This window comes from Ambystoma mexicanum, chromosome 1p (genome assembly GCF_040938575.1).
Source record: "Ambystoma mexicanum isolate Mex_15411 chromosome 1p, UKY_AmexF1_1, whole genome shotgun sequence".
Taxonomy (NCBI): Eukaryota; Metazoa; Chordata; class Amphibia; order Caudata; family Ambystomatidae; genus Ambystoma; species Ambystoma mexicanum.
The window spans coordinates 188358250-188382034 of record NC_090921.1 but is presented as its reverse complement, the minus strand read 5'-3'; the positions used below and the strand labels follow the sequence as shown (position 1 = coordinate 188382034).

The 23785-nt window shown below is 49.7% G+C and overlaps 1 protein-coding gene across 1 annotated transcript in view; it reads right to left on the bottom strand.

Moving 5' to 3' along the window:
* TMEM88 (transmembrane protein 88) overlaps nt 1-9140 on the bottom strand; it is a 157340-nt gene extending 148200 nt beyond the window's left edge. Inside the window, exon 1 of the mRNA XM_069646283.1 lies at nt 8170-9140. Within this exon, the coding sequence (XP_069502384.1) occupies nt 8170-8463 (294 nt within the window). The 5' untranslated portion in view covers nt 8464-9140. The remainder of the gene's footprint in view (nt 1-8169) is intronic.
* Between the last annotated feature and the right edge of the window lie 14645 nt (nt 9141-23785).

Genomic DNA, 23785 nt, shown 5'->3' with positions numbered 1-23785 from the left:
CGTCAGTTCCAAAAGGAAATTTTGACATTGTCACTGTTATTACCGAGCAGAGGCACGGAGACTCCATGGAAAGCCTGCTGTTGCACTAGGGGTCTCTTCCTCTACTCAACTTTTGGACACCTCATTGTCTGCATGCCGGCTGGAGTGACACCTCCACGAAGATCACGGCTGGTGGTGAGTTGCGGCCCCTTTCTTCTCAATCCTTTGGGGTGCCTGTGCGCTTTCCACCATGGATCAGGCTGCTGCTGCTGCTGCTGTGGCTCCTGTACCTCCGCCTGCTCCTCCGCCGAAACCACCGGGGTCCCTACAGCCAATGCCTGAGTTTGATATCTCGGGTGCTCCATCAGGCCTGGGACAGAGGTGGAAGATGTGGATGGATAGGCTGGAGATGTATTTCAGGGCCACAATGGAGACAACGGACGACGGCAAGCTGGCCACTCTCCTATACTCTGCTGGTCCTGCGGTGCAGGAGGTATTTATGTCCCTGCAGCCGGTGGACGGATCGTTTGCGGCGGCGAAGGAGGCACTCCACAATCATTTTCTGCCGATGGCCAATGCGGACTATGAACGTTTTCTTATGGGAACGGCTCGACAAAAAGATGATGAGACTCTGGATGTGTTCTTTGGGCGGCTGCGGCGATTGGCAGCACCTTGTGCCTGGAACGACCCTGAGGTTATGATTCGGAACCAACTCATTCAGGGGTGCAGCTCTGGGAAACTGAGACGCCAAATACTGCGAGAGCCGGGCATCACCCTCCCTCGCATCCTAGAACTGGGTAGGTGCCACGAGGTCTCGGAACTGCGGGCAACCAGGATGGAAGCGGGTGCTCGCCCAGCCAAGGTGGAAGAGGTCTGCGCGGTCGGAAGAGGCCGCGGGTTAAGGCGCCCCATGAACACTCAGAGCCAGCGCGCGCAGGGGTCGAATGCCTCGTGCCCGAAGTGTGGGTACGATCTCCCGCACCCCGCGGAATTCCCTGCAACGGGAGTCAAGTGTGGCAGATGCGGAGGCCCTGACCATTTCGCCAGAATGTGCAGGTCTGCCACCCCCAAGATTGTGCCGAGGGGACCAGTTCGAGCCGGCTTCTTCCGGCCCCAGAGGACCTCCAACGTTGCCCAGGTGGACCAGGGTGACGAAGGGGCCCCTCAGGATGAGGTGGAGGAGGAAGAGGACGAGGAGAACGTGTTTTTCGTGTCCAGTGTGAGCGTGCTCAAGTCCCGCTCCAAAAGACAGCCCAGGTGCAACGTGCTGGTTAATGGAGACTCTGTGCCGATGCTAGTGGACACGGGCGCATCCGTAAATGTAATGGCCCGCCAGCATTATAAGACCATGCGGGCCCCGCCCGCGCTGGCTGCGCCGAAGGCACGCATATTCGCCTTCGGCGGGGACCGGCCTTTGCCTCTAGACGGTGTGTTCGTGGCTGATGTGCAGTATGGTGACTCACACATACGGGCTAGGTTCTATGTCACACCGCTGAGCGACAACACCCTGCTCTGCTGTGCCGCGGCGGAGGCACTGGGTATCGTCACGTTCGCCTACTCAGTGTACTTAGATGACATCCAGGTCCTCCTGGCCAAACATGGATCCCTGTTTGAGGGCATTGGACAGCTGGTGGGTGAGCCGGTCCGGCTCCATATCGACGATTCTATACAACCAGTGGCGCTGAAGCACCGACGGGTTCCTTTCCATCTCAGGGATCTGGTAGATCGCGAACTTAACAACCTCGTGGGGCTGGACATAATTGAAAAGGTTGAAGGCCCCACCCCCTGGGTGTCCCCCATCGTCATCGCACGCAAACCCAAGCAGCCAGATGCCGTGAGAATCTGTGTGGACATGCGGCTCCCCAATAAGGCCATAAAGAGGGAGCGACACCTCACCCCCACCATCGATGACATTATGGCGGAACTGCAAGGTGGGAGGTTCTTCTCCAAGCTCGACCTGAGATCGGGTTATCATCAGGTGGTCTTGCACCCAGAATCCCGCTATATTACTACCTTTACCACACATCGGGGTCTCTATCGATACAAGAGACTGAGCTTTGGGGTGTCCTCCGCAGCGGAGGTTTTTCAAAACATCATAAGGGGTGCACTGGCGGATCTTGATGGCGTCCTTAATATCAGCGATGATGTCTTGGTGTACGCCAAATCGGAGACGGAGCATCTGTCACGCCTGTCCAAGACCTTTGAACGGCTACGCTTGCTGGGCCTCACCCTGCACAAGGACAAGTGCGAATTCCTGAAGACGACGATCGAATTCTTTGGGTTCGTATTTAAGGCGGATGGGGTGTCCCCGGATCCCCGCAAAGTGAGGGACATTAAGGAGGCGCGCCCGCCTGAGAATGTTGCGGAGGTGAGGAGCTTCTTGGGGATGGTCACGTACTGCGGCCGTTTCATCAGGAATCTCGCATCCCGCTCTGAGCCACTGAGGTCGCTCACCAAGAAGGACACCACCTGGCAGTGGGGCCCTCTGGAACAGGCGGCATTTGACGATATCCGAGGGGCTTTAGCGGCGCATGACACCATGGCGTTTTTCGACCCGAGCCTACAGACGGAGGAAGCCGACGAGCACGTCTGCCTGGTCGTGGAGACTGCGACACCCAACTCCATGCAGGTGGAGGAACTCGAGGCTGCGTCGAGAGGCGACGAATGCTTCTCCCCAACGTGAAATGTACTGCGGGCCCCACCTTGGAGCAGGTGACCCTAGACGTACAAAACCCTGGGGCACCCATAGGAACCAGTCTTATGTTACACCGGGGCCCCACCTCCCGGTTCCCCAAAATTGCACAGACACCGAGGATGAGGGGCGAAGTAGGCCCCACTTCCGCTCTGCCCATGATGTCTCTGCACTGCTGTCCGTGAGAGTGAAACTATCGGTCCTATTTTTTTTCATTATTCTTGGTTTAATCACTATGTGATTTTTAACGGTCCTGTTCAATTTCAAGACAGGAGGCTTCATATTGTCCAAACTAGCTTTTGGACAAGTTGATAAAGACATTCATTTATAATGGATAATACTCCCCGGCCCCGCCCCCTCCTTATAGAATCCAAACACCCACTCAGGATAGTGAAGTGAAGGGGATTAGCCATTGTGAGCTGCGTCACTGGGGGGAACCAGGTAACAGGCTGAGTCTCTGCCATGACGTTAAGTTGTTAGGGTTTGGTTAAGGGCGGCTTTGCCGGGCCCTGATCCGACTGCTGCAGGCCCCGTCCAAACACTTTTCTGAGGCCCAGCGTTGCTCTGCCAGACAGGGCGCAGGCTCCACGAATTTCAGAAATGTTGATATCTATTTAGGATGATGGATGGGGCGTGCAACGAATGGAAAGCGCGCTCCCCGGGTCATTTCCGGGAAATGTAAACGGCCGCCGCGTGCCTGCCCAAACAGAACTATATACGCATGCGCTTGCTGTGTGCAACGCAAGTAAAGATTTGTGCACAAGTGAGGCGTCACTTGACCCGAGAGCGCACATTATGCACGTGGTTGGTCACGTTTACGAGCACAAGTGTCGGTTCGTGCACGAGTATTAATTTATATACTTGTGTCAATTCGTGCAAATTAAGTGCAAATATCGATTTTTGCTTCAGTATTAATTCGTTCAGGCATATTAATGTCTGCACACTAACGCAGGGAGTCAGTCATAATTCCCTAATCGTGAAAGGGCTGCCTGCATGGGTCGGTGAAGCAGATTAAGAAACAACATGTGAGGCGATCGCTGCAAAAATAATGTTAGCAATACCCCTGCCTCACCCACTGACCCCTCTTGTCCTGCCTTTGTAAGAGGTCCATGGGAGAGACCAGCGCAATGCTAGCATTCATTTTGCTGCACCCGCTTCTCCCTTTGTTTCTTAAGTTGTGGCACCAACCCCTGCAGGCAGTGCTTTCACTGCATGTGTGGTGGAAGCGCTGCCTGCAAGGGTTGGCATTAGGGGAAGCCCCGGGAGATTCACGTCACAGGTCCTTTTTGTAGATTGCTTGGGCTCTGCCATGTTTGTTTGTTTATTTATTTGTAATGCGTGCCAGACCCAAGGGTATCAGGGCACCCAGGCCCACTTAAAAACCTGCGAGTATCGAGTCTTGATGTTGCATTATGGCCCAGCGGTAGTGCCAGGCCAGGGGGTAATGCCAGGCCAGGGGTTAGTGCCAGTGCTAGAATCTGACAAACTCAAAAGAAAAGAAAGGCTATGCACAGCACAATGTAGAACTGCATGGTACCCAGTCCCACCGCCTCACCCAGTCACACTAAGTGACATTAATTCTGTGTGTTTGAGAATATGTGTAAAGGATCATTGGAGAACATCGAGAAGACATTAAAGCAAGCATATGGGTCATATTTAATGGACAAAATTTATAGGGCCTGATTCATGAAATTATTTGTACAGTAAATGGTGACTTTGTGTGACAAACTGCATGCAAAATTCTGTTTCTCGAATTCATGGAATCCACTGCGCAGCACTTTTTGGTACTTTGCAGGGACTTTGCGCAGGCTCAGCACGTCTCTGCAAGTGGCTGATTGCCTTCTAGGAGACACCACGCAGAGCATGGGCGTGGCTTCCGCAGAGGGCAGGGAAGCGGAGGAACTCGTAAAATGAGGAACACAGGAAAAAGTGGGCGTTACGAGGGACGGCCCACAGAACTATTGTACAGAACGAGACACATGGTACGAAGAATCCAGGGAGGGACCCGAAAAAAGACCCACCCCAAACAATATCCTCACTCTAGACATCACCCAGGGACGCGCACCATTCATGCATAGGGAGGAGCATTACCCCATTAACTGGCATCCCTAGAGGCCCTAAAGCGCCTTCCTCAGAGGTGGGGACCCTGCACCAAGGGATAGGGGCGGGCAAGGGTAGGCAAAACCTTGGCAACCTAAGAGCAAATCCTTCAACCATACCCATCTCCACCCAGGGATGGGGGTGGCCTTCACCACCTCATGACCATAGATTGCTAGATAGTTGGAGAGGAAATCCGCCAACATGCGCAGAACCCAGCTAATGAACCGCTACAAATGCACAGCACAGACCGAGACGCTGAGCACAGATGTCCAAACCAACGAGGTAAGAAAAGCCCCACTAACCCAACCTTAAAACCTCAAGTTCCACTTACACCTCGTATACACTAAACAAACACAACCCCTTCCCTGCACAGCAATCTGCATGCACTACACTACACTGCAACAACAAAACAAACATAGTCTTGCACAACAGCACGTGGGAATCTACCGAGCCGTAAATTGCAACCCAGGCTCAGCGAACGGTGCAGACCGAATTGAAGATGTTAACAGGACATCACAACTCCCGCTCTGACTCTCCCTGCTGAGCCCTACTAACCCCCTCCACACTCCATCATTTTCAGATCCACCAGAGCGCCAGGGGACAACTTTGGTGGTGATAGTGCGTGGTATAAATGATCTTTAACATTAACATATGATTCAATGCATAGAGGTATGATCGGGTGTCGGATTTAGGGGTGCGTGCATGCAAACAGGGTTCCGATCTAACTTTAGGTTGCGTGTACGCAGTGTAGCAGGGTGCAGGAACAGTTTACGGGGGCTCGCACGCAGCTTTTCCAAGCTTTACCCCAGTTACGATAAATCATACGCATGTTGTCTGGGTGCCGGTAACAGTTACGGGGGAGCCCCGCGCAGGATCCCCAAAATTTAGGAATCCTGGCAGGGGACCCCACGCACTGTTTTAAGGGTGCATGTATTCACACCCGGGGAGCAAGCAAAGGCAGCTGTTTCTGCCCGTCTTTGCTTTGCGTGGGGGCGTGTCATGGGCATTCCAGCCGCGACTTGCGTATATGGTTACTTTGCACGAACAAGTCCATGAATATGCAGAGCCTGCAGAAAAACCTGTGCACAAGCTCGTGCTGAGTCGTTCTCGGCAAGCTGGCTTTGAAGGATCTCTGCACACTATTCCATGAACCGGGCCTATAGTTGCATCTCATATGGAAGATGGATTTGTGGCGCATTGCGTAGTAGCTTCAGGTTCTACAGCGGTAGCTCCTGCGCACTGTCTGATGCCTGATACCAAGCAGCTGCTCTTAACTCCTGCTTATCAAATCTTTATTTCAACCATGTAGTATTGATGTGTAAACAATTACTGATGTTTTGAGTACTCCAATATTCACAAGTATCAATTCATTCACCAGTATCAATGTGCGTGCCAGCATCCCTAGCTATACTACTGAAGTCTGGGAAAAGTATTGGTGCATTCACACTTCTTGTGTTCACAAGTACTCATGCGTGTGCAAGAATTTAGGAGTATACAAGTATCAATTCAGTCAACGTATTGATGAGGGCACAAGAATTGTCTGCACAAGTATACATGCATGCACAAGTATCAGAGTCCCACTCATCATGAGTAAAGATGGGTTCACTAGTACCCTATAGTATAGAAAGAATCATCCTCAATAGTACCCACTAGTATAGAAAGAATCCCCCTCAATACATCCACTAGACCCACCAGGTCGCACCTGACTAACCAGACCTATGTACCCACATTCAAAAGAAGTAAAGCCGGAGGGTCCAGCCTCCAACACCTAGCACCTAAAAACTGGAACGCACTCTCCGGCACACTAAGGAATGAAAATTCATACCATGCTTTCCGCAGACTACTCAAAACCACTTTCTTCAACTAACCCGCTCCACCCTCCTCCTCTTCTACTGTATATGACAACTGTATGGACCTATGTTATGCCCTGCTGTAATCTATGCACTATTTATGTTATGTAACAAGCAAGACTACTTTCAGCGCCACGATGCCCCCGGGCAGATGTGCGCTATACAAATCCAAATAAATAAAAATAAATAAATAAATAGTACTGATGTGTTAAAGAGTCAGACACCAGTATTGATTAATTGATTAATTAACAAGTATCAATGTGTCTCCAAGTATCGTTTACACAAGTATTGACACATGGACAATTATTGATGAGTTTACAAGTACTGGCACAGTTACCAGCTCGGTGTGTGCAAAGGCACTTTTGCGTTTACACGTATCAATTTAGTATCAAGGTGTGCACAAATATTGTTGCATACTCAAATACGGATGCACGCACATGTATCGTTGCATAGACACTTATCGAAATGTTAATAAATTAATGTATTTATTTATTTATTTTGAAGCTTATATAGCGCGCCAAGTACCAAGGCATCTGGGCGCTTTCTTTAGAGAAAAAAGAAGTTACAGTTGTTACACAGAACAGATCATACAACAGACAAAGGTATGGTAATGACATTACAAGTAGAAAGATTATGCCCAGAGAATACAGTAAATACACAGTTAAGGGAAGGCATGAGGGGGTGATAGGTGATGGCGTGTGAATTCTTTGCTTAGGCTTTGTGTGAAAATGTTTTTTTGTGATTATGCATTTATTTGGCCTATATATATAGCAACTTGTACTGTTATTCGTCTACTTCTAAGCTCTTGTGTGCAGGAAGCATGCGAGAAAATCAAAGGAGGGGGAGAGACAAGGCAGTGTGGTGGGAGTGGATGACCGCTGAAGATTAGAGCGGGGGAAGGGTCACACACATGGTGACAGGGTCTTTTAGCGTGATGGCGACACTGGGTATGTGTTGGTGGCATCTTGGGCCAGAGATGTTGGGTGGACGAGCCTGGGTGGGAGATAGCTCCCGGGAGGATAGCTCAGCTGCAACTTGCTTGCCTTGGATACAAGACAACACAAAGCAACACAGGTTCGATGCCTTGGTCTGCGCTTAGAAACCTCTGGTTTATTAAGGGCGTTATAAATACGCAACTAAGACATAGGGCCTCATTGCGAGTCACCCGGTATGGAAATAACGGTGGCGATAAACCCGCCGCCACCATTGTTTCCATACCGGGTGATTTCGAGTCCTGCAGGCGTAGGTGTCATTCCCGGCAGGTCTGACCTGGCGGGTTTAACACGTGGAAACTCAGGGATTTACCGAATTCCGCCTCTGGAATTTCCGGGACACCTGGGTCGTAATGCCCCGGTAATTCCGGGAATCACGGAGGCGAAATGTTAATACGAGTCCGGCGGTAACCGAGCTGGAAAAAATGGCAGGTTACCGCCGGACTTGTAATGAGGCCCATATTCCTGTAACAGCGCCTCGATGCCCCCGGGCTGTGTGAGCGCTTTAAAAATACTAATAAATAAATAAATAAATTGCTGTAGCGGAAGTACATACCTTGCTATGGCAGAGGAAGCCGAAAAACAGCATGGTTGCCGCCGGCATCAGGACAGCCCCAAAGACCAGGCCCACCAGGATGATATTGATGAGGCCGATGAGCAGGTTCTGGGCGGTGATGAGGACGGCGCAGGCCCAGCAGTCCAGGGACTCGCGCAGCTCCAGGGGCCCGGGCTCGGCGCAGTATGGAGGGGGCACTGGCGAGAGGACCATGGCGGCGTCCTCCAGCAGCACCGAATCACGGCGGGCCGAGCCAGCGTCCACGCCGCTCTCCCGCTCCATTGTGTCCGACATAAGAGCGATTGCGCCTGGACCGGAAGTGGGACCTTGGGGTCTTGCTGGGCACGTGTAGGCCAAGTGTGGGTTGTTGCGGCTGGGAACGATTGCTGCTGGTAAGATGGGGGCGATGGGCGTTTGTATCTGAGGCTTGCCCCTTGCCACTCTTAGTCTGAAGGGTAGTTTGGTGTTTGGATCGTCCAAATGTGCAAGATGTCCCTCCTGCCTGAGGGTGTTTGGATCAGATAAGCCTGGGGGATGTCGCTCTTCAGTTCTGGAAGACGTTGCTCTTGATGTGATGGGGACCTTGGATGCCCACGTTGCTCAGATGTCACTCTTGGTGCAAAGAGTCTTTGAGTGCTTTGAGGAGCCAAGTCTGGGGCTGTCGCTCCAGATGTGAATTGATCTTTGCTTGCTTGGCTCCCCCAGTTCTGAAAGCTTTCGCTCTTCGCGTAATGGGGTCCTTTGGCGGGGCAATGGTGTCCTGACGTAAGGTGACGTCGAATGTTTGGATGTCAGGCCCGGGAGATGTCGCTCCTGATGTGAAGTGGGCCCATGGATGCTTACATCTGCTCGCCCTGGAGATCTCTGCTGCAGAAAGTGTCCTGCTCCGCTGCTGCTGCTGGGAGCTTCGACTTCCCACAAACTCCTTCAACAAAAACAACCTCTCTGGTTTTCCTCCAAATGGCAGATGTGTTTCTTCCCTGATAAAGCTTGCCTCTGACCCCCCTCCCCCCAGCGCCCACCCTCGAATCAGGGACAGCTCTGGGAGGATTCCAGCCAGGCCTCCCCTATCCACCCCGCCTTCGCCTTCACTTCAGAGCATTTTTCCCACCTCTCAGGCGCCTCTAACCCCTCCATCCAGGAATGCAGGTCTAAGCTTTTCTCTCCCTGGGGAATCTAAGAAAAGGCCATCGCTGTCTCACCAGAGCCTCCGAATTATTTAGTTAGGTGCTCTTCTATTTAAAGCGCCCACATGCCGTCTTTTACTTACTTCTGAGCGCTATCAGATCAGCAAACAGGCAATGTAGCAAAATACAATAGCTGAAACAAAGAATACAGAGATGTCCGGCGACAAAACATGCGTCGTGCATCAGTGGTTGAGCATATAGTTAAACATACATTTAAACATAAATTGGGCGTTTCATATAGCGTCAACCTGCCACCTTTCAGCCACTTTAATGCGCCAAAAGACATTATAGAAAAGCCAGTGACAGGCTTCAGCAAATGATCGAATATTTACTATCGAATTGCATCATTTGCAAAAGTAAATATCAATACAATTTGCAAAACCTACAGCCAAGTGTAAGTGTTCAGTTATTTATAAAAGGCCAGAAGAACTAACGAGCTGCCAGAACACACGCATATTTGACTATTCATTCAAGCTGAAATTGGTGTGGGCATATTTCAAAGCCCTCTTGATGATGCATTCGGGCCCAGGGGTAGTGCGAGGCCAGGGGGTAGTGCCAGTGCCAGAATCTGACAAACTCAAAAGAAAAGAAAGGCTCTGCACAGCACAATGTAGAACTGCGTGGTACCCAGTCCCACCGCCTCACCCAGTCATACTAAGTGACATTAATTCTGTGTGTTGGAGAATGTTTGTAAAGGATCATTGGAAATCATCAAGAAGACATTAAAGTATAAGGGTCATATATAATGGACCAAATATATAGGGCTGACTCATGGAATTATTTGCGTGCTAAATTGTGACTTTGCGCGCCAAACTGCTTGTGAAATTCTATTTTTTGATTCATGGAATTGACTGCGCAGCACTTTTTCTTACTTTGCAGGGACTTTGCGCAGGCTCGGCACGTCTCTGCGAGCGGCCGAGTGCCGTGCGCGAGACGCCACGCAGAGCATGGGCGTGGATTGCGTAGAGGGCAGGGAAGGGGGCGGAACTCGTAAAATGAGGTAGAACGAGGGAAAATGTGGGCGTTACAAGGACGGCCTGCAGGCAGTCCATCGCACTCCCACTATTGCGCGGAATGATACGTGGATCCGACTGCGCAACCTCTCGGCAGGGACATTGCCACACAAAGCCCTCATTCCACCCGCCACTTGAAGGCATGTATACAAACACTTGGAGCAGAATTCATACAAAAGAAAATAACGATCTGCCGAACAACAAGACCACTCAGATCAAGCAACGCCATTCACCTGGAACCAAAACCTTACACAAGATAAAAACTTGGGGGATCATCAAACCTGCAACACCCTCCCAAAAGAAATACGCAATACGAAGGATCAAAAATAATTCAGAAAACTACTTGAAACCTGGCTTTAAACCTCAGAATCAGACAGGAACGACTGGAAACAGAAGCGCCCACTTACCTCAGGGATAGGTGCGCGATAAAAATAATAAACAAATACAAATACCTCTGCAAGCACACATGGAAGGAAGAAGCCAGGGAGGGACACCAAAAAAAGACCCACCCCAAACATGGAACATTGATTCAGGGATTATGACAGAGCCAATATGATGTTTATAGTTTGTATTTGTATTTATTTATAAAGCGCAGCCTGGCCCGGGGGCATAAGGGCGCATAAGGTAAAGCTGGTTACAAAGCTGGTTACAAGTGAGCGGTTAAGCAAAGTTACGTTGCAGTTACAGAGGTGTGCAGTCAAGACAATACAGTCGGCCAAGTTCCAAAATGGTTACAGGTAGGAACTGGCATAATAAGCAAGTGCATGCGCGGAGATGATAGTTCCAGGAGAGTGGCTCAAGATCTAGAGGCTAAGTTAGGCTGTCAGAGGTCCGTGTTATGGAGCCAACACTTCGTGCTCTGTTTGAACCGGTTAAATGAAGGTTCTGCACGAAGATGTGGGGGGATGGTGTTCCATAGTTTGGATGCTTGTACCGGGAAGCTGGCTCCACCTGAGTTGTGGAGTTTAAATCTTGGTATGGTTAAGGTGTTGGTTTGGGCTGCTCTAAGAGGTCTCGAGGCAGAGTGAGGTCTGAAATGGTTAGTGAGGTATGCTGGAGCAAGGTTAGCCCTGACTTTGTGTGTTAGGGCAAGCGTTTTCAAGGATATTCTGTGCTTGACAGGGAGCCAGTGTAGGTTACGTCTGGTCTCGGATATGTGTGCTTTTTTGGGAATGTTAAGGGCAGCTCTGATAGCATTGTTTTGTACTACTTGTAATTTATTAATGTTTTTGAGGCTGGTGCCCAGGTAGAGGGCGTTGCAGTAGTCTATTTTGGAAAGGATTAATGCTCTCGCGAGAGTGATACAGTTAGGTGCAGAGATGAATGGTCTACAAGCAGTGATAAGCTTGCAGGTGTAAGCAGCTGATGAAGCTACTGCGTTAGTTTGTTTAGAGAGGGATAAGGTAGCATCAATGTAAATACCAAGAGTTTTAGTGTTATTAGAGACAGAGATGAGATTACCATCTATGGTAAAGGCTTTGAATGCAGGGTTGAGATTTTTAAGTTTGGCGTGAGTGCCCAGGATGATCAGCTCTGTTTTATCGTCATTGAGACACAAGCCATGGTGTACCATCCATGCTTGTATAACGGAATAGATTTCATTGAGGGTCGTGCTGTCTGTTTCATAGTCACCCGTGATAGGAAAGAGTATCTGGGTGTCGTCCGCATAATTGGTGTACGTAACACCCAGATAGTCTAGGATATCGAAGAGGGGTTTCGTGAATATATTATAGAGTGTCGGGGACACGCATGAACCTTGCGGGACACCACAAAGTACTGGGGCCGGCTCGGCGGAATCGGTGGGAGAGAAGACCCTCATGGTTCTGTTCACCAGAAATGAGCTGATCCATGCCGTGGCTGCGTCTGAAAAGTGGGCTGCGGATTTCAGGTGTTGACAGAGTGTTTGGTGGTTAACCAAATCAAACGCTGCTGACAAATCAAGCAATAAAAGGAGTGCAAGTTTGCCATGGTCTTTCAAGGTTTGGATCTGGGTGGTAAGGTCAATGAGTGCAGTTTCCGTGCCGTGTCTTGGTCGGAAGCCTGATTGCCTAAGCCCTAGAAGGTTGTTAGCTTCTAGATAGGCCTGTATTTGTAGGTAAGCTGCTCTGTCCAGTATTTTTAATAGGAATGGTACCGTAGTTATAGGTCTGTAATTAGATGGGTTGGCTGGGTCAAGCGTAGGTTTTTTGAGGAGTGGAATGACCCAAGCGTCCTTAAGATTGTCCGGAACTATTCCAGATTTGAACGAGGCATTGATGAGATTGGTAATGAATGGCGCCAGATCGTGTGCAGCTGCTTTAACAATCGGGGCAGGGCAGGCGTCACCTTGGCAATTTGAAGGTTTTAGTTTCCTGATGATGTTTTCTACTTCCCACGTGGAAAGGGGAGAGAAGCTGAAGGGTTTACAGGTCGTGTGGAAGGTTGGAGGTATGTTAGGCAGATGTTTGTAGTTAGAGTCTGCAGAGAGCACAGATTTTTTTGCGTTAATTTTGGATTGTAGGCGAGCTATTTTATCTAGTAAGGCTTTCTGGATGTTGCTGCACCATAATGCGTCAGTGATACCTTTGTCGATAGGGGTAACAGGGGATTCTAATTCTTTGAGTATTTTGAAAAGTTCTTTAGTATTGGATTCCGCTTGTGTAATCCTTTTGTTGTAGGAGTCTTTTTTGGCGCAGAGTATGGCTTCTTTGTAGCTAGAGGATACTAAGGTTAGTTCAGATTTGTTATGAGCTGTGGGGTGTTTTTTCCAAAGTGCCTCAGCGGTTCTTTTGGCTTTGCGTAGTTCTCTCAACTGTGGTGTGAACCAAGTGTTAAGGTGACGCTGTGGTTTCGGTTTCCGCAGTTTTAACGGGGCAATGGAGTCCAGAGCTTTAAGTATAGCCTGGTTGTAGGTGTCCACTAGAGCTGTAGGGTCTGTATCTGAATCAATGTTATTCAGTATGGGGAGTAGTAAAGGTAGGAGTTTGTCGGGAGTGATGTCTTTCTTGTTTCTCGTTCGGATGGCAGGGGCGATGGTAGGCGCTGAATGAGTAGTGTAAGCTTTGATAGCAAAGGTTAGTTTGTGGTGGTCTGACCAGATGCAAGGGTCATTAGATAGGAGGTCAATAGGGCAATTGATTTGTGAGATCCAGTCTAGAGTTCTACCTTTGATATGGGTGGGTTCGTGGATGATCTGCGTGTGACCCAAATCAGATAATGAATTAGCTAAGTCAAGGGCGTTAGTGTCTTTAGGATCGTTGAAACCGAGGTTGAAGTCCCCAAGTAAGATGGTTTGCGAGTTAGGTTTGGTGTTTATGGATATAAGTGAAGCAATGTCCTCTGAGAAAGAGGAGATAGGTCCAGGTGGTCGATAAATGAGGTGCACGGTGACCGTATTGTTAGGTGAGAGGGTAGTAGGTGGTAGGAGGGGTAGCTTAATTGACAAGGATTCGGCAGACGGGATTTGCGCATCTTGGATGATTTTGATGTCGAGAGTATTTCTGTATATGAAGGCAAGTCCACCTCCCTTTGTTTGAGTGGTGTTTCTGTCAGATCTAATGATGGCATAATCAATAGGTATTGCGAGGGCCAGAGATGGGCCTGATGCGGCATTAAGCCAGGTTTCAGTGACTGCAAGGACATCAAGGTTTTCGTAGGTTATAAAGTCAGCAATGTCGAGAGCGTGGGCAGGAAGGGACCTGGCATTCACTAGTGCTGCTTTGATGAGTTTATCTAGTTTGAGGTTTTTTTTTCCAGGTGTTGGCGGTGGAGTGTGGGCTAGATTGTTGACGTCAAAGGGGGGAACAGCATGATTATGGGCAAGATGCAAGTGTTTCATGGTGCGGGCCCTTAGTCTGGAGTTCCTGCCTAGGATACTAGGGTGGTGAGAGTACGGGGCGGTAGGTGGACTGGTTCGGATGTTCAGGGTAGTATTTCTCTTCAGTGTGCTGGGGTGGAACGTGTCTGGGTGGTTGGCTGGTCTAGTTCTAGAGTTCAGTCTAGAATTTCTGATGGTGATAGTGCAAGGTTGGTTAGGTGTTGGTTTGGAGGCAAAGTGACGTATCCAGAGTGCTGGGTCATCCAGGTATAGGTTTACGGGTGTCGTGATGCTAGGCCTCAGGGAGGAGGTGGTGTGTGCCATGCCTGAACTAGTGGAGGTGTATTGTTTAGAGAGTAAGTTGGGCTGACTAGACCAGTAACTACTGTAAGTGTACAGTAGGTGGATGAGCGTTGATAGGTACCAATACATGATGTTTAAGGGGATACCGGTACACAGGAGGACAGGGGTGGTCTATTAGCGAATAGAGACACAGCATAAATTAATTGAGTTTGATCAAGGGGTAGCTATGCAAGGCATCCTAATAGTCATCGTGGTCTGTAGGCGACCAAATGACCAAGGCACAACACAATGCTAAATGAGGCGACCAAAGGCACAACACAATGCTAAATGTGGTCTGATAGGCGACCAAAAGGCACAGCACAATGCTAAATGTGGTCTGATAGGCGACCAAAAGGCACAACACAATGCTAAATGTGGTCTAATAGGCGACCAAAAGGCACAACACAATGCTAAATGTGGTCTAATAGGCGACCAAAAGGCACAACACAATGCTAAATGTGGTCTGATAGGCGACCAAAAGGCACAACACAATGCTAAATGTGGTCTGATAGGCGACCAAAAGGCATAACACAATGCTAAATGTGGTCTGATAGGCGACCAAAAGGCACAACACAATGCTAAATGTGGTCTGATAGGCGACCAAAAGGCACAACACAATGCTAAATGTGGTCTAATAGGCGACCAAAAGGCACAACACAATGCTAAATGTGGTCTAATAGGCGACCAAAAGGCACAACACAATGCTAAATGTGGTCTGATAAGCGACCAAAGGTACAGCATAGACCATAGACATTAAGAGCGTGGAATAGTGAAATGTGTATTGACCAGCGCTGTAAGACATCCGATCATCATGGTTCAGGGGCGGCATCAGTGAGTGTTTGCTAGGAACAAGTGCATAGGCAGCAATGGTGTTGAGCGCGCTGCACGAGCAGGGTACGCATCATGTGATTGGACACGGGCTGGTGCACCCTAGGAGCAAGATTACGGCTGGCTAAGAGCGTCCAACATGTGGTGGGAGGATGTACCGTACGTGTGTAGTATGCGGTGAGCAGAAGCACATGTGGGGCTTTGTATGAGTGCAGGAGTGAGGGCACAGATCTTACCAAGGTGTTCACGTAGCTCTCGTAGCTTTAACCAGACAGAGCCTGCTTGGCGGTGGGCGGCACGTGTGTATTGTACCAGATGGGGCAAGGTTCCTCCAGGATCGCACTATTAGGAGCGAAGCAGTGTCCCGCGCCGTGCCGCAGGTGCGGACAGGAGGGGCCTTGTGCTGCGTGGGCCTTAGGCGTGGTGGGCCGGCTTCCGCCTCCGGCTCACCTTCTGGCCTATGAGATCGGCGAAGGAAGGTTGCTAAGCAACCAAAGTAAACAAAAATAGGAGGATGCAGGCGGCGGCCATCTTAGGATCGCGTGGAGCAGATCAGCTGCTCCTCGTGGCGAATGGTGGATGGGGCCTCACCCAAGCTTGTAGAGGGGGGGTGTTGAGGCTGAATGGCATGCCCCAGTGCTTTGTGGGTGGGTCAGGTCGATTCGGCTCTGCAGGGCGACGTGTGCACACCGGGCACAGGGTGCTGCTAGCCCTGCAGTAGGGCGGCTTCGACGGCGGTTCAAGCGGCTCGGCAGAGCAGCTTCGGTCTTGCGGGGCTCCTGCCCTGGGGAGAGTGGGCTGAGGGTGCAGACAGGAGGGGCCTTGTGCTGCGTGGGCCTTAGGCGTGGTGGGCCGGCTTCCGCCTCCGGCTCACCTTCTGGCCTATGAGATCGGCGAAGGAAGGTTGCTAAGCAACCAAAGTAAACAAAAATAGGAGGATGCAGGCGGCGGCCATCTTAGGATCGCGTGGAGCAGATCAGCTGCTCCTCGTGGCGAATGGTGGATGGGGCCTCACCCAAGCTTGTAGAGGGGGGGTGTTGAGGCTGAATGGCATGCCCCAGTGCTTTGTGGGTGGGTCAGGTCGATTCGGCTCTGCAGGGCGACGTGTGCACACCGGGCACAGGGTGCTGCTAGCCCTGCAGTAGGGCGGCTTCGACGGCGGTTCAAGCGGCTCGGCAGAGCAGCTTCGGTCTTGCGGGGCTCCTGCCCTGGGGAGAGTGGGCTGAGGGTGCAGACAGGAGGGGCCTTGTGCTGCGTGGGCCTTAGGCGTGGTGGGCCGGCTTCCGCCTCCGGCTCACCTTCTGGCCTATGAGATCGGCGAAGGAAGGTTGCTAAGCAACCAAAGTAAACAAAAATAGGAGGATGCAGGCGGCGGCCATCTTAGGATCGCGTGGAGCAGATCAGCTGCTCCTCGTGGCGAATGGTGGATGGGGCCTCACCCAAGCTTGTAGAGGGGGGGTGTTGAGGCTGAATGGCATGCCCCAGTGCTTTGTGGGTGGGTCAGGTCGATTCGGCTCTGCAGGGCGACGTGTGCACACCGGGCACAGGGTGCTGCTAGCCCTGCAGTAGGGCGGCTTCGACGGCGGTTCAAGCGGCTCGGCAGAGCAGCTTCGGTCTTGCGGGGCTCCTGCCCTGGGGAGAGTGGGCTGAGGGTGCAGACAGGAGGGGCCTTGTGCTGCGTGGGCCTTAGGCGTGGTGGGCCGGCTTCCGCCTCCGGCTCACCTTCTGGCCTATGAGATCGGCGAAGGAAGGTTGCTAAGCAACCAAAGTAAACAAAAATAGGAGGATGCAGGCGGCGGCCATCTTAGGATCGCGTGGAGCAGATCAGCTGCTCCTCGTGGCGAATGGTGGATGGGGCCTCACCCAAGCTTGTAGAGGGGGGGTGTTGAGGCTGAATGGCATGCCCCAGTGCTTTGTGGGTGGGTCAGGTCGATTCGGCTCTGCAGGGCGACGTGTGCACACCGGGCACAGGGTGCTGCTAGCCCTGCAGTAGGGCGGCTTCGACGGCGGTTCAAGCGGCTCGGCAGAGCAGCTTCGGTCTTGCGGGGCTCCTGCCCTGGGGAGAGTGGGCTGAGGGTGCAGACAGGAGGGGCCTTGTGCTGCGTGGGCCTTAGGCGTGGTGGGCCGGCTTCCGCCTCCGGCTCACCTTCTGGCCTATGAGATCGGCGAAGGAAGGTTGCTAAGCAACCAAAGTAAACAAAAATAGGAGGATGCAGGCGGCGGCCATCTTAGGATCGCGTGGAGCAGATCAGCTGCTCCTCGTGGCGAATGGTGGATGGGGCCTCACCCAAGCTTGTAGAGGGGGGGTGTTGAGGCTGAATGGCATGCCCCAGTGCTTTGTGGGTGGGTCAGGTCGATTCGGCTCTGCAGGGCGACGTGTGCACACCGGGCACAGGGTGCTGCTAGCCCTGCAGTAGGGCGGCTTCGACGGCGGTTCAAGCGGCTCGGCAGAGCAGCTTCGGTCTTGCGGGGCTCCTGCCCTGGGGAGAGTGGCAGGAGCAACTACTGCATTTCAGGAGTACAGGTATGAGTAGTGCCTAAACGCCTACTCAGCCTCGCACAACTACTAAACCAGCAGTGAGCCCAATCACAAAGGTGGAAACAGTCAGAACCCTAGAGGCATACCTACTTTGCCTCTTTTGTAGCGCAGGCCGAGGGCAGCCTGCACTCTACAGGAAGCCTATGAGCTGATACAGTTCCAACACAAACATTGGCAATGCCAACAGTTTGGGATTTTGGGCACGCATGGCAAAAGCACTTCCCAAGCACAGTTGTAGCACTGGACGTTGATGGTAGCAGCTGCAAAATGCTGCAAGTACCTGGGCATCTAATAGCAGTGCCTGGCAAATGCCTAATTCTTGTACACAAGCCAAAACCGTTGGCTTTGCCAAAGCTTGTTTTTAACAAGCATTCAGTGAAGGACAGGCATAGTGCTTATGAATCGAGTGGCTGAATGCAGATCTGGTTAAGACATGTTCATTACACCAGTAGTGTTTACAGCACCAATCTAAGTCATTAACTCTGAGAGGACTGTCTGGAAAAAACACTGGCGGGGCACTTCCAGTGCAAAGTTTGATGGTGAGGCTTGATTATAGCAAGCTCAAATAGTTCCCATGCGGAATTGTTTTGGGCAGGGAGGGGTAGGAATGGGGAATGGCTATTGGGATTAGCGAGCCCATGGGCAATCAATGGGTGGGCAAATAACCAAACAACACCTTCAAGCTGTGTGTCCCTCCTCATATGCCATTTCTCCCTACCTATACTCTAATGGCGCAAGCAACACCTGGTAGCCCAAACTAACAACAGTAGTATAGTGATACCAAAATAAAAGAATCTCCAACTTAGGTTCTAGAAAAATAGGATCTTTAATAAAAACTCTCAATCCATACAGCTAATTAAAAACAATAAAGACCCATCAACCTAAAGCAAACGCAGAGAATTCAAACACTGAGATGAAAGGCCACCCTGAGCTAATATGCAAATGTGCTCAGACAAAAGATTTCAGCAGCAATACCAATGTTCAAAGATATGTCTTTGGAAGGCAAAGAAGGGAGTGGGACAGGGTCGAGCAAGGCTCCTGGGTACTTCTCTGCAGACGGTTGAGTCGCATTGGTGCAGTCGTGAGTCGGCTTTGGGGTGGGCCTTACTGTTGGCACTCAAAACATTTTGAGTCGATGGGTCACAACAGTTTGAATCGGTGGTCGAGTTGGGTTGACATGATGCACCCGCCGTTCGAATCAGCGCAACAATTAAAACATTGCACACTGAGACACTTCGCGTTGTGTCCAGGGTGGTTAGTTCAAACAGGGACCCCAACCTCTTTATTCGCCCTGTTCCTAGAAACTCAGGTTTCTAAAGTCATTAGCACCTTGCACGTGCACTACCAACCCGCACTGCTTCAAAAATAGGGTGTCCCGTTATTAACAGGAGATCCCCTAATTCAATTGGTCAATAATAAAGAGATAGGGGTCCCTGTTAGAACTCACCGTAGATAGGCGGCCCATCACCGTCGACTAGGGCCAGTTTTTTTCTGCAGGGCTCAGTTAGTATGGTTGGAGGGCGAGCTAGTTTGGATATAATCTAATATGAAAATAAGGATGTATTAACTCTACATGTGCGATTGTGTGTGTGACCCCTAGACCAATGCATCTTTCTCAGAATTAAAACCCACCTGCCATAACTTCAGCCATCACCTGGCAACAAGGATAAGAGCGCCTATCATAGGAAACACATCTCTCCTCCCGTTTGTTTTGGAATAAACCATCTGGCTCTGTGCTAAAGGGCCAACCATTTATGAGCCCCCCTGCTCAAGTGACCATCACGACAGACGCCGCCATGATGGAATGGGAAAACACGGCCAAGCATTGAAAGTCCAGGCAAATGGATTACACAGGAGGCACAAATGCATATCTATGGGTCGGTCCTCATGGTGGTTCAACAAGCGCTACAGAGCTTCCAGGCACTGATAAAGTGTTCTCATGAAGACAAACGCAAAATCAATGTTTTATTTAAACCAACACGGGTCACTCACTCCCAGACGCTGCCCCTGGTTGCTCAACAGGTTGGCGACTGGTGCGCAAAGAGGTAAATATGGGTGCAGGCAGCGCATGTCCCAGAAGTTGGCATCTGTCTAGCAAACAGCCTCATTGCCACATACAACAGGAACATGAGTGGGAACTGAGCACACATGCACTCATACTGTCCTGCAATACCCCGGGGACTCCAGATAGACCTATTTGCAACAAGTATAACCTCAAAATGCCAACTGTTGCAACCAGGAACCCAGGGCCTATGCCACTGGGCAATGCACGGTGGGTGGCATCTTCAGGGATAATTGCTTACACTTTTACGCTGACACCCCTACTACACAAGGTCGCTGAGAAGGGATATCCATGATTTCACAGAATCCGCTTCACCTAAAGGAGAAACCTGTGAAGTTTATTTTCTTCAAATTTCTTTTTTTATGTGGAGGGAGAACCCCACCCACCGGGGGAGCCCCCCACCCCCCACCTTATCCTACCGCCATCTATGTTTTTAAATATACCTACTTACCTAACCAATTCAAAGATAAAAAAAAGTTCAGTGATTTCTGAGTAGGTGAAATTAGATTAGGTGAAATCTACGGCATCGGTTGAGAAGCTGCTTAGAGAGAGCTTAGAGAGAGCATGAGTCCAATACTAAGCGCTCGATCATGAGCAGGGCAAGTGTGCCCCCTCTCCCCCAGCTACTACACAAAGCTGAAGAGCTACCATCAAATTACATCCAGTTCAATCTGTAGCCAAAAAGCAGCAACAGTGTTAACACACCCAAATCCTCAGGCCAAGAACTTGGCAGCCTGGTTCCTGAAGTCCTAGAATTTGGCCATTTGAAGCATCCGTCAGTGTTCAGGGACCGTCTCAAAGAAGCACATACACAAAACGTACAAACCCACTGCTTGAAGTGGAAGAGGTTTCTCACCAGGGGCCAGATTACAGAAACCTTGCACCAGTACTATTGCAAAGTTTGCACAGTATTAGCACTAGGGCAAAGTTTGCCCTATTAAAAAAAAAAAAAAACTGGAACACATTAAAAAACCATTGCACCTCGACCAGTGCAGTTTGGCATATTAAAAGCACCAATGCAAAAATTGGCCTAGTGCAAAAAAGATGCATATTCACTACATTTTTGCACCAGACAAAGTTTGCCCTAGTGCTAATACGGAATGGTATTAGCACTAGCGCAAACTTTGCCCTGATGCAAAAATGCATCAAAAATGTTTTCTTTAGCACTGATACAATTTTAGCCCTTATGCTTTTAAAATGCAAAACTGCCCTTGCCGAGGCGCAATGGTTTTTTAATGTGTCAAAGTGTTTTTAAAAATAGGGCAAACTTTGCCCTAGTGCTAATACCGTGCACACTTTGCACTTGCACTGGTGCAACGTTTCTGTAATCTGGCCCCTGGTGTCACAAAGACAATCCACCCAATGCAGTGTCCAGCAGCAGGACCATGTATTACCTACCTGCTTCCCGTGGTGGCTTCAGGGTTTGTGTATATTTCCCCAAATGTGGATCTAGAAGCATTACCTGTGTACACGACCCCTCAGCATAAGGTTCCATGGTGCAAGGTTCCAGTAGGTCAAGCCTTTATGGTGATGTTTAATCTATGTAGTTTATACACTGTCTGGTGCAGGCGTCTGCAACCTTTGGCTCTCCAGCCGTTTTGCACTACAATTCCCATGATCCCTCACCATGGACTATCTTGGGTAGGGCTGGTGAGAGTTGTAGTCCAAAACATCAGATTAGCCAAAGCTTGCAGTCCCCTGGTCTAGTGCACACATGTCCACTCCTTTGGCAGGGAATCATTCCAGAGATGCCTACGATGCAAACGTCAGCAGAGAAAGCGTTGGGTTTGAAAATGTGGCATTAAGAGAACATTTCTGCTTTTAAGCAAACTGCCCCTCTGTAAATACCTCTTACAAACTTTACTATCACAATACTTATTAATGAGCAGCCTTTATTTCTAGAGAAGCTTAGATTAGTGTTTAACCGATGTGCATCAAGCATTAGACTCAAACATATTTTCTTAAATAAAGGAATATTCCCATTTTCCATGGAGATTTCTATATTGTTGACATTTAAAAAATATGAAACATGAATACATATATTTCCGAGGCTTGTGAATCTGTTTAGTCCCATGCTAAGCATAGTCTGCCATCTAGTTGTAAGCATATTCTGCCATCTAGTAGTGAGCGGTTTCTGCCATCTAGTAGTGAGCGGTTTCTGCCATCTAGTTGTAAGCGTATTATGCCATCTAGTTGTGAGCGATTTCTGCCATCTAGTTATGAGCGTATTCTGCCATCTAGTTGTGAGCGGTTTCTGCCATCTAGTTGTAAGCATATTCTGCCATCTAGTTGTGAGCGGTTTCTGCCATCTAGTTGTAAGCGTAGTCTGCCATCTAGTTGCGAGCAGCTTCTGCCATCTAGTTGTAAGCGTATTCTGCCATCTAGTTGTGAGCGGTTTCTGCCATCTAGTTGTAAGCATAATCTGCCATCTAGTTGTGAGCGTATTCTGCCATCTAGTTTTGAGCGTAGTCTGCCATCTAGTACAAAAAAGAAGGTGGGTGAGGCGCGCACTCCCGGTCCTGGTCAATTGAACCTGTTGCAAAAAATATAATAAGTAGCTGGGTCAAATCCCAAAATGGACAAATATTCACAGGGTTAGATCCCTTCTGCTGCAAATCAGGTACTCAGTAATAACAGGGTTAGATCCCTTGCTGCAAATCAGGTACTCAGTAATAACAGGGTTAAATCCCTCAGCTGCAGTTCTGTGGTCTGTAGTTGTTCTCCTCCTAGCGCTTTCTTATCTCAAATAATCATCAGGGAGGCTGTTGAGCAGGTGTGTCTAATAAGACTCAAAGGATTCTGGTAGCTGTAGTGAAAACGTTTTTTTCTGTTCAGGTGACCAGCAACCGACACCCCTCCAAAGCACAAGTCCTTCCCAAATTTGGGGGAGGGGAGAGAACCATCTTTATGATTCTCCAAAGTGGGGCACAGTCAACCCGTGGCGCTGCCTCTGGAGCCCGGGACTCCCATAGCATTCAGTACAAAAAAGAAGGTGGGTGAGGCGCGCACTCCCGGTCCTGGTCAATTGAACCTGTTGCAAAAAATATAATAAGTAGCTGGGTCAAATCCCAAAATGGACAAATATTCACAGGGTTAGATCCCTTCTGCTGCAAATCAGGTACTCAGTAATAACAGGGTTAGATCCCTTGCTGCAAATCAGGTACTCAGTAATAACAGGGTTAAATCCCTCAGCTGCAGTTCTGTGGTCTGTAGTTGTTTTCTTATCTCAAATAATCATCAGGGAGGCTGTTGAGCAGGTGTGTCTAATTAGACTCAAAGGATTCTGGTAGCTGTAGTGAAAACGTTTTTTTCTGTTCAGGTGACCAGCAACCGACACCCCTCCAAAGCACAAGTCCTTCCCAAATTTGGGGGAGGGGAGAGAACCATCTTTATGATTCTCCAAAGTGGGGCACAGTCACCCCGTGGCGCTGCCTCTGGAGCCCGGGACTCCCATAGCATTCAGTACAAAAAAGAAGGTGGGTGAGGCACGCACTCCCGGTCCTGGTCAATTGAACCTGTTGCAAAAAATATAATAAATAGCTGGGTCAAATCCCAAATTTGGGAAGGACTTGTGCTTTGGAGGGGTGTCGGTTGCTGGTCACCTGAACAGAAAAAAACGTTTTCACTACAGCTACCAGAATCCTTTGAGTCTAATTAGACACACCTGCTCAACAGCCTCCCTGATGATTATTTGAGATAAGAAAGCGCTGGGAGGAGAACAACTACAGACCACAGAACTGCAGCTGAGGGATTTAACCCTGTTATTACTGAGTATCTGATTTGCAGCAAGGGATCTAACCCTGTTATTACTGAGTACCTGATTTGCAGCAGAAGGGATCTAACCCTGTG